The 20,513-nt window shown below is 16.3% G+C and overlaps 1 protein-coding gene across 1 annotated transcript; it reads left to right on the forward strand.

Moving 5' to 3' along the window:
* Positions 1–3,671: 3,671 nt before the first annotated feature.
* hps4 (HPS4 biogenesis of lysosomal organelles complex 3 subunit 2) lies at positions 3,672–18,542 on the forward strand (the record flags this gene model as incomplete). Its single annotated transcript, XM_062966580.1, is given in 8 exon segments — positions 3,672–3,788; positions 7,646–7,740; positions 12,109–12,185; positions 12,360–12,453; positions 13,945–14,122; positions 16,002–16,140; positions 16,592–16,688; positions 18,307–18,542. Coding segments are annotated over 8 exon segments (1,002 nt in total), but the record flags the coding sequence as incomplete, so codon positions are not given.
* Between the last annotated feature and the right edge of the window lie 1,971 nt (positions 18,543–20,513).

Below are 20,513 nucleotides of genomic sequence, written 5' to 3' on the forward strand. Positions count from 1 at the left end.
TATTATATATGTGTTATATTAAAATGTATTATATAATATTTTAAATTATTCTTTTATTCTATTATAAATTTGCTATTACTAATATTATAATGTATTATATATAATTTTATTTTTTATACATTTATTATACTTATTATTTTCATTTCATTTTATTTTTTTAAGGTTTAATTTACTGTTTAATTTACTATTATATATGTGTTATATTAAAATGTATTATATAATATTTTAAATTATGCTTTTATTCTATTATAAATTTGCTATTACTAATATTATAATGTATTATATATAATTTTATTTTTTATACATTTATTGTACTTATTATTTTCATTTCATTTTATTTTTTTAAGGTTTAATTTACTGTTTAATTTACTATTATATATGTGTTATATTAAAATGTATTATATAATATTTTAAATTATTCTTTTATTCTATTATAAATTTGCTATTACTAATATTATAATGTATTATATACAATTTTATTTTTTATACATTTATTATACTTATTATTTTCATTTCATTTTATTTTTTTAAGGTTTAATTTACTGTTTAATTTACTATTATATATGTGTTATATTAAAATGTATTATATAATATTTTAAATTATTCTTTTATTCTATTATAAATTTGCTATTACTAATATTATAATGTATTATATATAATTTTATTTTTTTATACATTTATTATACTTATTATTTTCATTTCATTTTATTTTTTTAAGGTTTAATTTACTGTTTAATTTACTATTATATATGTGTTATATTAAAATGTATTATATAATATTTTAAATTATTCTTTTATTCTATTATAAATTTGCTATTACTAATATTATAATGTATTATATATAATTTTATTTTTTATACATTTATTGTACTTATTATTTTCATTTCATTTTATTTTTTTAAGGTTTAATTTACTGTTTAATTTACTATTATATATGTGTTATATTAAAATGTATTATATAATATTTTAAATTATTCTTTTATTCTATTATAAATTTGCTATTACTAATATTATAATGTATTATATATAATTTTATTTTTTATACATTTATTGTACTTATTATTTTCATTTCATTTTATTTTTTTAAGGTTTAATTTACTGTTTAATTTACTATTATATATGTGTTATATTAAAATGTATTATATAATATTTTAAATTATTCTTTTATTCTATTATAAATTTGCTATTACTAATATTATAATGTATTATATACAATTTTATTTTTTATACATTTATTATACTTATTATTTTCATTTCATTTTATTTTTTTAAGGTTTAATTTACTGTTTAATTTACTATTATATATGTGTTATATTAAAATGTATTATATAATATTTTAAATTATTCTTTTATTCTATTATAAATTTGCTATTACTAATATTATAATGTATTATATATAATTTTATTTTTTATACATTTATTGTACTTATTATTTTCATTTCATTTTATTTTTTTAAGGTTTAATTTACTGTTTAATTTACTATTATATATGTGTTATATTAAAATGTATTATATAATATTTTAAATTATTCTTTTATTCTATTATAAATTTGCTATTACTAATATTATAATGTATTATATATAATTTTATTTTTTATACATTTATTATACTTATTATTTTCATTTCATTTTATTTTTTTAAGGTTTAATTTACTGTTTAATTTACTATTATATATGTGTTATATTAAAATGTATTATATAATATTTTAAATTATTCTTTTATTCTATTATAAATTTGCTATTACTAATATTATAATGTATTATATATAATTTTATTTTTTATACATTTATTATACTTATTATTTTCATTTCATTTTATTTTTTTAAGGTTTAATTTACTGTTTAATTTACTATTATATATGTGTTATATTAAAATGTATTATATAATATTTTAAATTATTCTTTTATTCTATTATAAATTTGCTATTACTAATATTATAATGTATTATATATAATTTTATTTTTTTATACATTTATTATACTTATTATTTTCATTTCATTTTATTTTTTTAAGGTTTAATTTACTGTTTAATTTACTATTATATATGTGTTATATTAAAATGTATTATATAATATTTTAAATTATTCTTTTATTCTATTATAAATTTGCTATTACTAATATTATAATGTATTATATATAATTTTATTTTTTATACATTTATTATACTTATTATTTTCATTTCATTTTATTTTTTAAGGTTTAATTTACTGTTTAATTTACTATTATATATGTGTTATATTAAAATGTATTATATAATATTTTAAATTATTCTTTTATTCTATTATAAATTTGCTATTACTAATATTATAATGTATTATATATAATTTTATTTTTTATACATTTATTGTACTTATTATTTTCATTTCATTTTATTTTTTTAAGGTTTAATTTACTGTTTAATTTACTATTATATATGTGTTATATTAAAATGTATTATATAATATTTTAAATTATTCTTTTATTCTATTATAAATTTGCTATTACTAATATTATAATGTATTATATATAATTTTATTTTTTATACATTTATTATTATTTTCATTTCATTTTATTTTTTTAAGGTTTAATTTACTGTTTAATTTACTATTATATATGTGTTATATTAAAATGTATTATATAATATTTTAAATTATTCTTTTATTCTATTATAAATTTGCTATTACTAATATTATAATGTATTATATATAATTTTATTTTTTATACATTTATTATACTTATTATTTTCATTTCATTTTATTTTTTTAAGGTTTAATTTACTGTTTAATTTACTATTATATATGTGTTATATTAAAATGTATTATATAATATTTTAAATTATTCTTTTATTCTATTATAAATTTGCTATTACTAATATTATAATGTATTATATATAATTTTATTTTTTATACATTTATTATACTTATTATTTTCATTTCATTTTATTTTTTAAGGTTTAATTTACTGTTTAATTTACTATTATATATGTGTTATATTAAAATGTATTATATAATATTTTAAATTATTCTTTTATTCTATTATAAATTTGCTATTACTAATATTATAATGTATTATATATAATTTTATTTTTTATACATTTATTATACTTATTATTTTCATTTCATTTTATTTTTTTAAGGTTTAATTTACTGTTTAATTTACTATTATATATGTGTTATATTAAAATGTATTATATAATATTTTAAATTATTCTTTTATTCTATCATAAATTTGCTATTACTAATATTATAATGTATTATATATAATTTTATTTTTTATACATTTATTATACTTATTATTTTCATTTCATTTTATTTTTTTAAGGTTTAATTTACTGTTTAATTTACTATTATATATGTGTTATATTAAAATGTATTATATAATATTTTAAATTATTCTTTTATTCTATTATAAATTTGCTATTACTAATATTATAATGTATTATATACAATTTTATTTTTTATACATTTATTATACTTATTATTTTCATTTCATTTTATTTTTTTAAGGTTTAATTTACTGTTTAATTTACTATTATATATGTGTTATATTAAAATGTATTATATAATATTTTAAATTATTCTTTTATTCTATTATAAATTTGCTATTACTAATATTATAATGTATTATATACAATTTTATTTTTTATACATTTATTATACTTATTATTTTCATTTCATTTTATTTTTTTAAGGTCCATTCGAAGGAGGATCTGGGCCGCGAATGGGACAAATACATTGAATGTCTTCTCCGCAACACGAGCGATCTTCACCGCATCTTCAACTCCTTGTGGGCCTTGGATAAAACAAAAGTAAATTATATATCTATATCCATTATTTAAGTTAGATTATGAAGAATAGTTTGGGCTGTGTTTGGTAAACGTTTGATCTAACCATGATGGAACCTTTGCGGAACAAACAAACAAACAAACACTTTTTCAAAACATTTTTGCAATTTTTTTTCAGAATATTTTTTTATCATATTATCTTGATTATATTAATTATAAGCATTATTAGTTTATTATTTTATATTATCATTATATTAGTAAGAATATTATATCATAATTATTTTATGTCATTTTGTTATAATATATCATTATTCTGTATTTTACATTCTTGTTATTATATTATTTTATATTGTTATTATGGATATATTTATATTTAGTTAAATTATTTTGTCATTATATCATATTGTTATATTGCTATTATAATACGTTTACATGTATATTGTAATATACATGTAATAATATTATAATAATCTAACTAAAATATACTAATAATGATAATAATAAAATAACATCGTAGTATAATAATAGTATGATGTTATTTTATTATTATATTATATTATTATATTAGTATATTTTATTGTTAGATTATTATATTATAATAATATTATTATATTATAATAATCTAACTAAAATATACTAATAATGATAATAATAAAATAACATCGTAGTATAATAATAGTATGATGTTATTTTATTATTATATTATATTATTATATTAGTATATTTTATTGTTAGATTATTATAATATTATATATTTTTCATATTAACAACATTATATTGTATTTTTTGCAATTTTTCCTTGAATAGTTTTGCAATATTTTTACTGGAATATTTCTGAAAAACTGTATTTGAATATTTTTGTATTATATATACTAAAATAAATATATTTTATATATTTGCAAGTTTTTCAGATTATTTTTTCAATTTTTTTTCCTGAATATTTTTGCAATATTTTTTAAAAATATATTTTTTGCAATATTTTCCTTGAATAGTTTTGCAATACTTTTCCTGGAATATTTGTGTATTATTTTTAATATATATTTGCAATTTTTTCCAGAATATTTTTGCAATATTTGCAATTTTTTAAGATTATTTTTGCATTTTTTTCCTGAATATTTTTGCAATATTTTTTAAAAAGTATTTTTGCAATATTTTTTAAAAAAAAATTTTGCAATTTTTTTTCAGAATATTTTTTTGCAATTTTTCCTTGAATAGTTTTGCAATATTTTTACTGGAATATTTCTGAAAAACTGTATTTGAATATTTTTGTATTATATATACTAAAATAAATATATTGTATATATTTGCAAGTTTTTCAGATTATTTTTTTCAATTTTTTTCCTGAATATTTTTGCAATATTTTTTAAAAATATATTTTTTGCAATATTTTCCTTGAATAGTTTTGCAATACGTTTCCTGGAATATTTGTGCAATTTCTTCAGAATATTTTTGTATTATTTTAAATATAAATTTGCAATTTTTCCTTGAATAGTTTTGTAATACTTTTGCTGGAATATTTCTGAAAAAAATTATTTGAATATTTTTGTATTATATATATAATAAAATAAATATATTGTATATATTTGCAAGTTTTCCATATTATTTTTTCAATTTTTTCCTGAATATTTTTGCAATATTTTTTTGAAAAAAATATTTTTGCAATATTTTCCTTGAATAGTTTTGCAATACTTTTCCTGGAATATTTTTGCAATTTTTCCAGAATATTTTTGTATTATTTTAAATATATATTTGCAATTTTTCCAGAATATTTTTGTATTATTTTAAATATATATTTGCAATTTTTCCTTGAATAGTTTTGTAATACTTTTGCTGGAATATTTCTGAAAAAAATTATTTCAATATTTTTGTATTATATATATATAATAAAATAAATATATTGTATATATTTGCAAGTTTTCCAGATTATTTTTTCATTTTTTTCCTGAATAATTTTGCATTTTTTTTAAAAAAAAATATTTTTGCAATATTTTCCTTGAATAGTTTTGCAATACTTTTCCTGGAATATTTCTGTAATTTTTCCAGAATATTTTTGTATTATTTTAAATATATATTTGCAATTTTTCCTTGAATAGTTTTGTAATACTTTTGCTGGAATATTTCTGAAAAAAATTATTTCAATATTTTTGTATTATATATATAATAAAATAAATATATTGTATATATTTGCAAGTTTTCCAGATTATTTTTTCATTTTTTTCCTGAATAATTTTGCATTTTTTTTAAAAAAAAATATTTTTGCAATATTTTCCTTGAATAGTTTTGCAATACTTTTCCTGGAATATTTCTGCAATTTTTCCAGAATATTTTTGTATTATTTTAAATATAAATTTGCAATTTTTCCTTGAATAGTTTTGTAATACTTTTGCTGGAATATTTCTGAAAAAAATTATTTCAATATTTTTGTATTATATATATAATAAAATAAATATATTGTATATATTTGCAAGTTTTCCAGATTATTTTTTCATTTTTTTCCTGAATAATTTTGCATTTTTTTTAAAAAAAAATATTTTTGCAATATTTTCCTTGAATAGTTTTGCAATACTTTTCCTGGAATATTTCTGTAATTTTTCCAGAATATTTTTGTATTATTTTAAATATAAATTTGCAATTTTTCCTTGAATAGTTTTGTAATACTTTTGCTGGAATATTTCTGAAAAAAATTATTTCAATATTTTTGTATTATATATATAATAAAATAAATATATTGTATATATTTGCAAGTTTTCCAGATTATTTTTTCATTTTTTTCCTGAATAATTTTGCAATATTTTTTAAAAAATATATTTTTGCAATTGTAATTTTTTTCAGAATATTTTCCCTAAATATTTTGCAATATTTCTAATAAGTATTTTGAAGTATTTTTCTTGAATATTTTTGCCATATTTTTCTCAGAATATTTTTGTATTTTATTTTGGAATATTTTTGCATTTTTTTTTTGCTTTTTTTCAGATAATTTTTCAGAATAATTTTGCAATATTTTCTCCAAATACATTTGCAATATTTTTTCCAGATTATTTTTTTTACTATTTTTTTCAGAATATTTTTTCCTAAATATTTTGCAATATTTTTCAAAAGTATTTTGAAGTATTTTTCTTGAATATTTTTGCCATATTTTTCTCAGAATATTTTTGTATTTTATTTTGGAATATTTTTGCTTTTTTTTTTTTGCTTTTTTTCAGATAAGTTTTCAGAATAATTTTGCAATATTTTCCCCAAATACATTTGCAATATTTTTTCCAGATTATTTTTTTTTACTATTTTTTTCAGAATATTTTTGCAATATAGGCCTTCTGCAAAATTTTATATATTTATATTTTTATATATATTTTATATATATATATATATATATATATATATATATATATATAGTTTAGATTGTGATGAATAATTAGGGCTGCGTTGGGCTCGGATCTGTCCAACAACAGAGGAGCCTTTGCAGAACAAACAAACAAACAAAGCCCATTAGGTGGACTACAACTCCCATCATCCCTTATCAACTGAGATAGTCATTTAAGTTAAGCTGTGATTAATATTGTTGTCTAGGTTTGGTCCCGATCCATTTAACCGTATAGCAGCCTTTGTGGTACAAACAAACAAACAAACGCACGTATTGCTCTATGTCGCCCTCCTGTGGCCGCATGCAAATATATTCCGATTTATTCGTTTTCGGGGCACTGTTCCTAAACGGTAAAGGCTATCGACTCGGGACCTGGACTAGTATTTAAGTTGGATTTTGGAGAATAATTCTGAGAATATGTGGTCCTGATCCATCCAAGGATGTAGAAGTTTTTGAGGGACAAACAAACAAACCAACTTATCTATAAGGAGCGTCTAGATGATCTCTTTGTTTTGTTTAGGTCGAACCCCTTTTGTTGCTGAAAGCAGCCCTGATTCTGCAAAGTTGCCAAAGGGTCACCCACGTTTTGGGAGGATGCATCCTCTTCCGCGGCCTGTAAGAATAATAAATAGCATTATAATATATATATTATTATTATTATACAAAGTTATTATTATTGTTTTACTATTCTATATTATGAGTACACACTATTGTTATTATTATTATTATTATTATTGTCAAATTATTATTATTATTTTACTATTCTACATTATGAGTACACATTATTATTATTATTATTGTTGTTGTCAAATTATTATTTTACTATTCTACATTATGTGTACACATTATTATTATTATTGTTGTTGTTGTCAAATTATTATTATTATTTTACTATTCTACATTATGAGTACATATTATTATTATTATTGTTGTCAAATTATTATTATTGTTTTACTATTCTACATTATGAGTACACATTATTATTATTATTATTGTTGTTGTTGTCAAATTATTATTTTACTATTCTACATTATGTGTACACATTATTATTATTATTATTATTGTTGTTGTTGTCAAATTATTATTATTATTTTACTATTCTACATTATGATTATTGTCAAATTATTATTATTGTTTTACTATTCTACATTATGAGTACATATTATTATTATTATTATTGTCAAATTATTATTATTGTTTTACTATTCTACATTATGAGTACATATTATTATTATTATTATTGTCAAATTATTATTATTGTTTTACTATTCTACATTATGAGTACACATTATTATTATTATTATTGTTGTTGTTGTCAAATTATTATTTTACTATTCTACATTATGTGTACACATTATTATTATTATTGTTGTTGTTGTCAAATTATTATTATTATTTTACTATTCTACATTATGATTATTGTCAAATTATTATTATTGTTTTACTATTCTACATTATGAGTACACATTATTATTATTATTATTATTATTATTGTCAAATTATTATTATTTTACTATTCTACATTATGAGTACACATTATTATTATTATTGTTGTTGTTGTCAAATTATTATTTTACTATTCTACATTATGTGTACACATTATTATTATTATTGTCAAATTATTATTATTGTTTTACTGTTCTACATTATGAGTACACATTATTATTATTATTATTATTATTATGGTCAAATTATTATTATTATTTTACTATTCTACATTATGAGTACACATTATTATTATTATTATTATTATTATTATTGTTGTCAAATTATTATTATTATTTTACTATTCTACATTATGAGTACACATTATTATTATTATTATTATTATTGTCAAATTATTATTATTGTTTTACTATTCTACATTATGAGTACACATTATTATTATTATTATTGTCAAATTATTATTATTGTTTTACTATTCTACATTATGAGTACACATTATTATTATTATTATTATTATTGTCAAATTATTATTATTGTTTTACTATTCTATATTATGAGTACACATTATTATTATTATTATTATTATGGTCAAATTATTATTATTATTTTACTATTCTACATTATGAGTACACATTATTATTATTATTATTATTATTATTATTATTGTTGTCAAATTATTATTATTTTACTATTCTACATTATGAGTACACATTATTATTATTATTATTGTCAAATTATTATTATTGTTTTACTATTCTACATTATGAGTACACATTATTATTATTATTATTATTGTCAAATTATTATTATTGTTTTACTATTCTATATTATGCGTACACATTATTATTATTATTATTATTATTGTCAAATTATTATTATTATTTTACTATTCTACATTATGAGTACACATTATTATTATTATTATTGTCAAATTATTATTATTGTTTTACTATTCTACATTATGAGTACACATTATTATTATTATTATTATTGTCAAATTATTATTATTGTTTTACTATTCTATATTATGCGTACACATTATTATTATTATTATTATTATTGTCAAATTATTATTATTATTTTACTATTCTACATTATGAGTACACATTATTATTATTATTATTATTGTTGTTGTTGTCAAATTATTATTATTATTATTTTACTATTCTACATTATGAGTACACATTATTATTATTATTATTGTCAAATTATTATTATTATTTTACTATTCTACATTATGAGTACACATTATTATTATTATTATTATTATTGTCAAATTATTATTATTATTTTACTATTCTATATTATGCGTACACAGTATTATTATTATTATTATTATTGTCAAATTATTATTATTGTTTTACTATTCTACATTATGAGTACACAGTATTATTATTATTATTATTATTGTCAAATTATTATTATTGTTTTACTATTCTATATTATGCGTACACAGTATTATTATTATTATTATTATTATTGTCAAATTATTATTATTGTTTTACTATTCTATATTATGAGTACACATTATTATTATTATTATTATTGTTATACTATTTTATTGCATAAAATGATATTTTATAAATATTCTAAATAATTTAAACATTTTAAAAATTAAATTATATATTACACAAAATTATTAAATTTTTACAATTCTATGTTATATTACACATTATTATTATTATTATACTATTTTTGTTTTGCTTTATTGATTTAAAAATAAATGATATTTTATTTTATTTAAATGTTTTAAAAATTATATTATTACACAAAGTTATTATTTTACAATTCTATAATGTGAGTACACATTATTATTATTATTATACTATCCTTGTTTATTGCATTAAATATAAGTAAAATAATATTTTATAAATATTTTAAATTTAAATATTAAAAATATTAAAATTGTTATTATTACTATGCTATTTTTGTTTGTTTATGACATTAAAAATAAATAATAATTTATAAATATTTAAATATTTTAAAATTATATATTATTACACAAAATTATTATTATTTTACAATTCTATATTATGATTACACATTATTATTGTTATACTATTTTTGTTTTGCTTGTCTATTGATTTAAAAATAAATAATATTTTATAAGTATTTTAAATTATTTAAATATTTTAAAAATTAAGTTATATATTATTACACAAAATGATTATTTTACAATTCTATGATTACACATTATTATTATTATTATACTGTTTATTGCATTAAAAATAAATAAAATAATATTTTATAAATATTTTAAGTTTAAATATTAAAAATATTAAAATTATTATTATTACTATGCTATTTTTGTTTGTTTACGGCATAAAAATAAATAATATTTTATATATTTTTAAAGTTTAAATATTTTAAATATTAAAATTATTATTATTATTACTACGCTATTTTTGTTTGTTTATGGCATTAAAAATAAATACAAATATTTTATAAATATTTTAAATTTAAATATTTTAAATATTAAAATTATTATTATTACTATGCTATGTTTGTTTGTTTATGGCATTAAAAATAAATACAAATATTTTATAAATATTTTAAATTTAAATAATTTAAATATTAAAATTATTATTTTAAGTTATTTAAATATTTTAAAAATTAAATTATTATTATACTAATTTTGTTTGTTTATGGCCTTAAAAATATTTCAAATTAATTATTTAAATATTTTAAAAATTAAATTGAATTTATTATTGAAATATTTTAAAAATTAAATTAAAATTGAATTTATTATTTAAATATTTTAAAAATTGAATTGAATTTATTATTTAAATATTGTAAAAATTAAATTAAAATTGAATTAATTATTTAGATATTTTAAAAATTAAATTGAATTTATTATTTAAATATTTTAAAAATTAAATTGAATTTATTATTTAAATATTTTAAAAATTAAATTAAAATTGAATTTATTATTTAAATATTTTAAAAATTAAATTAAAATTGAATTTATTATTGAAATATTTTAAAAATCAAATTAAAATTGAATTTATTATTGAAATATTTTAAAAATTAAATTAAAATTGAATTTATTATTGAAATATTTTAAAAATTAAATTAAAATTGAATTTATTATTGAAATATTTTAAAAATTAAATTAAAATTGAATCTATTATTTAAATATTTTAAAAATTAAATTAAAATTGAATTTATTATTGAAATATTTTAAAAATTAAATTAAAATTGAATTTATTATTGAAATATTTTAAAAATCAAATTAAAATTGAATTTATTATTGAAATATTTTAAAAATTAAATTAAAATTGAATTTATTATTGAAATATTTTAAAAATTAAATTAAAATTGAATTTATTATTGAAATATTTTAAAAATTAAATTAAAATTGAATTTATTATTGAAATATTTTAAAAATTAAATTAAAATTGAATTTATTATTGAAATATTTTAAAAATTAAATTAAAATTGAATTTATTATTGAAATATTTTAAAAATTAAATTAAAATTGAATTTATTATTGAAATATTTTAAATAATAATTTAATTTTGTTGTATCTCTTTCCAGGGTCGTCAGCACTCAACTTCCTCCCGACCTCACCGCAAAGGTCATGATCCAAGACCAGGAAGAGGAAATACAGGAAGGTGAGAAGATTAGCATAATATTAGCATGAAATTAACATAAAATTAGCATAGAAATTTCATTAGAATTAGCAAAAATTGAAATTAAATTAGACATAAAATTCACATTAAATTACCATTAGAATTGGCATAAAATATGCTAATATATTCACAAATAATTTGCATACCTTTTCCTAGGTCAATTACCTCCCGGCGTCCGGATACTTCCTGTTTTCCTCTCCAAACAGGAAGTGGCCGACCTCCGTGACCTCGCCCTCGAATGGACTTCCGGGTGATATGATAGTGACATAATAATAGTAACATAATTATTATATTGTAATTGTTTATTATTATTATTATTATTATTATTATTATTATTATTATTATATTATATTATTGTTATTATATCATTATTAGTATATTTTTGTGTTATTATGTTATATTATGTTATAATATAATACAATATTATTATATTTTTATATTATTACATCTTTATTATCATATTATCGTTATTAGTTTATTATATCAATCATGTATTAATCATTATATTATTATAAGCATTATTATTTTATATTATCATTATATTAGTATCATATTTTATGTCATTATTTTATTATATTATTATTATTATATTTTATATTGTTATTATGGATATATTTATATTACATTTAATTATTTTGTCATATGATATTGTTATATTGCTATAATTAAATTATTATATTAAATTATTATATTGAAATGTTATTATATCATTAGTATATTATTGTGTTATTATATTATCGTTATTATATTAATCCTATATTAATCATTATATTATTATATTGGCATTATTATTTTATTATTTTATATTATCATTATATTAGTAAGAATATTATATATTGTATGTCATTGTTTTATTATAATATATTATTATTATATATTTTATATTATTATATTTTTTTATATTGTTATTATGGATATATATATTATATTTAATTATTTTGTCATATACTGTTATATTGCTATTATTAAATTATTATTAGGAAATTATTATTATATTAAATTATGTTATTATATCATTAGTATATTATTGTGTTATTATATTGTTATAATATTGCAATAATATTATTATAATGTTATATTATTACATCTTTATTATCATATTATCTTTATTATATTAATTATAAGCATTATTAGTTTATTATTTTATATTATCATTATATTAGTAAGAATATTATATCATAATTATTTTATGTCATTTTGTTATAGTATATCATTATTCTATATTTTACATTATTGTTATTATATTATTTTATATTGTTATTATGGATATATTTATATTTAGTTAAATTATTTTGTCATTATATCATATTGTTATATTGCTATTATAATACGTTTACATATATATTGTAATAATGTAATAATATTATAATAATCTAACTAAAATATACTAATAATGATAATGATAATAATAAAATAACAATAATAGTACGATGTTATTTTATTATTATATTATATTATTATATTAGTATATTTTATTGTTAGATTATTATAATATTATTATATATTTTTCATATTAACAACATAATATGATAATAAAGATGTAATGATATAACATTATAATAATATTATTGCAATATTATATTATAACAATATAATAATGAAATAATATAACTATAATAATACGATAATATAATAATATTATAATATTATTACATTTATATTATTATATTTAACGATCAAACAATCAGAAATAATAATAATAATAATAATGATAATTCCTCCGTGTCTTCCGATTCCACAGAGAGCAAGAGGTCAATGTCGAGGGCTCCTCCCCTTTGACCCCGGATGACCCTTGCCCCGGAAGTGACCCCTCTTCCTCTTCCTGTTCCTTGGAGCGAATAACCTTGTACGTCCATTGTGTCCGGAGCGTGACCCTTGCCCTTTTGGCCGAAGAAACTTTCAGTGACCCCGAAAGCGTGGTGCGTACCAATAATAATAATAATAATAATAATAATAATAATAATAGAAAATAATAATAATAATAGAAAATAATAATATTATTAATAATAATAATAATAATTGATAATAATAATAATAATAATAATAATAATAATAATAATAATAATTGAAAATAATAATATTAATAATAATAATTGAAAATAATAATAATACTAATACAAATAATAATAATACAAATAATAATAATACAAATAATAATATATGCCGGTAATAGAAAATAGAAAGTAACAATAATGCAAAATAATAATAATAAATAGTAATAATAATAGAAAATAATAATGATAGTAATAGAAAATAATAGTATATAAAAGAAGATAATAAGAATGGGAAATAATATAATAGAAAATATTAATTATAATTGTAATTAATATAACAGAAATTAATAATAATAATAATAATAATAATAATAATAATTGAAAATAATAATAATAATAATAATAATAATAATAATAATAATAATAATAATAATACAAATAATAATATATGCCGGTAATAGAAAATAGAAAATAACAATAATGGAAAATAATAATAAATCGTAATAATAATAGAAAATAATAATGATAGTAATAGAAAATAATAGTATATAAAAGAAGATAATAAGAATGGAAAATAATATAATAGAAAATATTAATTATAATTGTAATTAATATAACAGAAATTATTATTATTAATAATAATAATAATAATTGAAAATAAAAATTAAAATATTAAGCATAATATGATAAACAATAATATAAATAATTTATAATGGAAAATAATATAATTTAATAATAGAAAATATCAGTAAAAATAATGGATAATATAAATAGTAATAATAGGTAGTAACAATAGAAAATAATAATAATAATAATAATGGAAAATAATATAATAGAAAATATAACAAAATAATAATAATAATAATAGAAATATTAAGCATAATATGATAGAATAATATAAATAATAATAATAATAATAATAATAGAAAATAATTAAAATATTAAGCATAATATGATAGAATAATATAAATAATATATAATGGAAAATAATAATGGAAAATATAATTTAATAATAGACAATATCAGTAACAATAATGGAAAAGATAATAATATAAATAATAATAGGTAGTAACAATAGAAAATAATAATAATGGAAAATAATATAATAGAAAATATTAATTATAACAGATAATAATAATAATAATAGAAAATAATTAAAATATTAAGCATAATATGATAGACAATAATATAAATAATATATAATGGAATAATTATAATAATAATAATAGAATATAATAATTAAAATATTATGCATAGTATGATAGAATAATATAAATAATATATAATGGAATAATAATAATAGAAAATAATAATTAAAATATTAAGCATGTGATAGAATAAATAATATATAATGGAAAATAATAATGGAAATATAATTTAATAATAGACAATATCAGTAACAATAATGGAAAATGAAAATAATATAAATAATAATAATAGATAGTAACAATAGAAAATAATAATAATAGAAAATATTATAACAGAAAATAATAATAATAGAAAATAATAATTAAAATATTAAGCATAATGTGATAGAATAATATAAATAATATATAATGGAAAATAATAATGGAAAATATAATTTAATAATAGACAGTATCAGTAACAATAATGGAAAATGAAAATAATATAAATAATAATAATAGGTAGTAATAATAGGAAATAATAATATTAAAATAAAAATATATTGTAATAGAAAATACTACGGCAACAAATAATAATAATAAAAATAATAATCTAATTATGATAATATAATAATGATGATGATGATGATAATAATAACAATAATAACAATAATGCTCAGTTCCAGAGCAGCTTGGCGTCATTGAACGGGCTGGAGGTCCATTTGCGTGAGACCCAGATCCAAGATGGCCGCCCCCACGCCAAGGCCCCGCCCTCCTACACCTTCGGCCATTTTGACTCCACCCAGAGGATCCTCACCAGTGAGTTCAGAGGTCAAGGGTCATGGGGGTGGGTCAGGGGTCATATCAGGTTTCGGGTCACGGTGTCAAGGGTCACCCCAAACCGACATTCATATCGGGTTTCGGGTCGCGGGGTCATTTCGTGGTCTCGGGGGGGGGGTCATGGGGAGGTCGGTTCCGGGGTTACCCGAGGTCAGGTCCATTTGCGTGAGAACCAGATCCAAGATGGCCGCCCCCACGCCAAGGCCCCGCCCTCCTACACCTTCGGCCATTTTGACTCCACCTAGAGGATCCTCACCAGTGAGTTCAGAGGTCACGGGTCACGGGAGTGGGTCAAGGGTCACCCCGAACCGACATTCATATCGGGTTTCGGGTCACGGGGTCATTTCGGGGTCTCGGGGGGGTCACGGGGAGGTCGGTTCCGGGGTTACCCGAGGTCAATGGTAAACTACTACTTCCTGTTCCTTTCCAGGCAACTTCCTGCCTTGGGACCGCCCCTTCCTGCGTGCCGCCAGCCGCATCCACGACAATTTCGAGCAAGTTTCCTCCGCCTCCGAAATCTCCGTCAGGTCAGAAATATTATTATTATTATTATTATTATTATTATTATTATTATTATTATTATAGGAGTAATATTACATTACCATTTTATGATTATTTTATGATCATTTTATGATCCTATAATAAATATATAATAATAATATAAGGGAAAATACTGGTAAAATGTAATCTATATATATAAAAGAGTGATGGCATCGCGGCGACGCACAAAACAACAATTGCTGCCAGTTAGGGTTATTTATTGCTATTACATATTACTACTACTATATTATTAGTTACATTATTATTATTCTATTTCTATTATTATTAATTATTATTATTATTGTAATCTATATTGTCAGTATTATATTTCTATTATTATAATATTATATTATATTATTACTATTATAATATTCTATTATTATATTATACTATTTATTGCTATTACATATTGTTATATTACTACTATATTATTAGTTACATTATTATTATTCTATTTCTATTAATTATTATTATTATTGTAATCTATATTGTTAGTATTATATTTCTATTATTACTATTATAATATTCTATTATTATATTATACTATTTATTGCTATTACATATTGTTATATTACTACTATATTATTATTATTCTATTTCTATTATTTATTATTATTATTATTGTAATCTATATTGTTAGTATTATATTTCTATTATTATAATATTGTATTATATTATTACTATTATAATATTCTAGTATTATATTATACGATTGATTGCTATTACATATTGTTATATTACTACTATATTATTAGTTACATTATTATTATTCTATTTCTATTAATTATTATTATTATTGTAATCTATATTGTTAGTATTATATTTCTATTATTACTATTATAATATTCTATTATTATATTATACGATTTATTGCTATTACATATTGTTATATTACTACTATATTATTATTATTCTATTTCTATTATTATTATTTATTATTATTATTATTGTAATCTATATTGTTAGTATTATATTTCTATTATTATAATATTGTATTATTATTTATTATTATTATTGTAATCTATATTGTTAGTATTCTATTTCTATTATTACTATTATAATATTCTATTATTATATTATACGATTTATTGCTATTACATATTGTTATATTACTACTATATTATTATTATTCTATTTCTATTATTATTATTTATTATTATTATTATTGTAATCTATATTGTTAGTATTATATTTCTATTATTATAATATTGTATTATTATTTATTATTATTATTGTAATCTATATTGTTAGTATTATATTTCTATTATTACTATTATAATATTCTATTATACTATTTATTGCTATTACATATTACTACTACTATATTATTAGTTACATTATTATTATTCTATTTCTATTAATTATTATTATTATTGTAATCTATATTGTTAGTATTATATTTCTATTATTACTATTATAATATTCTATTATTATATTATACGATTTATTGCTATTACATATTGTTATATTACTACTATATTATTAGTTACATTATTATTATTCTATTTCTATTAATTATTATTATTATTGTAATCTATATTGTTAGTATTATATTTCTATTATATTATTAGTATTATAATATTATATTTGTATTATTCTCTTTAGGAGTCCTGGTTGCTCTGCTTTTGCGCTGCGAGGTCCGCTCTTGCTCCAGGAAGCCTATTATTTCCCCGCCGGACCCCCGAATTTGCCGACCTCCGGTCCCGGCCCGTCCTCGTCTTTTGGGGGTCCGGACCCCAAGGACCCCCTTTTCCTTTTGCCCGGAAAAGCCAAGCAGAAGCTCCTCAAACACGGGTTCAACCTCCTCTGAAAAACCCTCAATAAAAATATTATTATTCTTATTATTATAAGGCTCTCGTTTCTGTGATGCTGCGGCAACAAAGGCCGAGGTGAGAAATATCTATTAATATTATTATTATAAATTATTAGAATTGTATTATATTACCGGTATTATTTATTGTATTTTACTAGTATATTTATTATTATACATTACTATTGTTATATGATTATATTTTATTATTGTTGTGTTATATTACCAGTATTATTTATTATATTTTATTATATTATATTGTATTACCAGTATTATATATATTTTATTATTGTATTATATTACTAGTATTATTTATTATATTTTATTATTGTATTATATTACTAGTATATTTATTGTTACTAGTATATTATTATACATTACTATTGTTATATTAATATATTTTATTATTATTATATTATATTATATTATATTACCAGTATTATATATATTTTATTATTGTATTATATTACTAGTATATTAATTATTATACATTACTATTGTTATTTTATTAATTTTATTATATTATATTACCAGTATTATTTATTATATTATATTATATTATATTATATTATATTACCAGTATTATATATATTTTATTATTGTATTATATTACTAGTATTATTTATTATATTTTATTATTGTATTATATTACTAGGATATTTATTGTTACTAGTATATTATTATACATTATTATTGTTATATTAATATATTTTATTATTATTATATTATATTATATTACCAGTATATATATTTTATTATTGTATTATATTACTAGTATTATTTATTATATTTTATTATTGTATTATATTACTAGTATATTTATTGTTACTAGTATATTATTATACATTACTATTGTTATATTAATATATTTTATTATTATTATATTATATTATATTACCAGTATTATATATTTTTTATTATTGTATTATATTACTAGTATTATTTATTATATTTTATTATTGTATTATATTACTAGTATATTTATTGTTACTAGTATATTATTATACATTATTATTGTTATATTAATATATTTTATTATTATTATATTATATTATATTATATTATATTACCAGTATTATTACATTTTATTATTGTATTATATTACTAGTATATTAATTATTATACATTACTATTGTTATTTTATTAATTTTATTATATTATATTACCAGTATTATTTATTATATTTTATTATATTATATTGTATTACCAGTATTATATATATTTTATTATATTATATTGTATTACCAGTATTATATATATATTATTATTGTATTATATTACTAGTATATTTATTGTTACTGGTATATTATTATACATTACTATTGTTATATTAATATATTTTATTATTATTATATTATATTATATTACCAGTATTATATATATTTTATTATTGTATTATATTACTAGTATATTTATTGTTACTAGTATATTATTATACATTACTAGTGTTATATTAATATATTTTATTATATTATATTGTATTACCAGTATTATATATATATTATTATTGTATTATATTACTAGTATATTTATTGTTACTGGTATATTATTATACATTACTATTGTTATATTAATATATTTTATTATTATTATATTATATTATATTACCAGTATTATATATATTTTATTATTGTATTATATTACTAGTATATTTATTGTTACTAGTATATTATTATACATTACTAGTGTTATATTAATATATTTTATTATATTATATTATATTACCAGTATTATATATATTTTATTATTATATTACTAGTATTATTTATTATATTTTATTATTGTATTATATTACTAGTATATTTATTGTTACTAGTATATTATTATACATTACTATTGTTATATTAATATATTTTATTATTATTATTATATTACATTATATTACCAGTATTATTATATTTTATTATTGTATTATATTACTAGTATATTAATTATTATACATTACTATTGTTATATGATTATATTTTATTATTATTGTGTTATATTACCAGTATTATTTATT

Source organism: Anolis carolinensis, unplaced genomic scaffold, assembly GCF_035594765.1.
Source record: "Anolis carolinensis isolate JA03-04 unplaced genomic scaffold, rAnoCar3.1.pri scaffold_24, whole genome shotgun sequence".
Classification (NCBI taxonomy): Eukaryota; Metazoa; Chordata; class Lepidosauria; order Squamata; family Dactyloidae; genus Anolis; species Anolis carolinensis.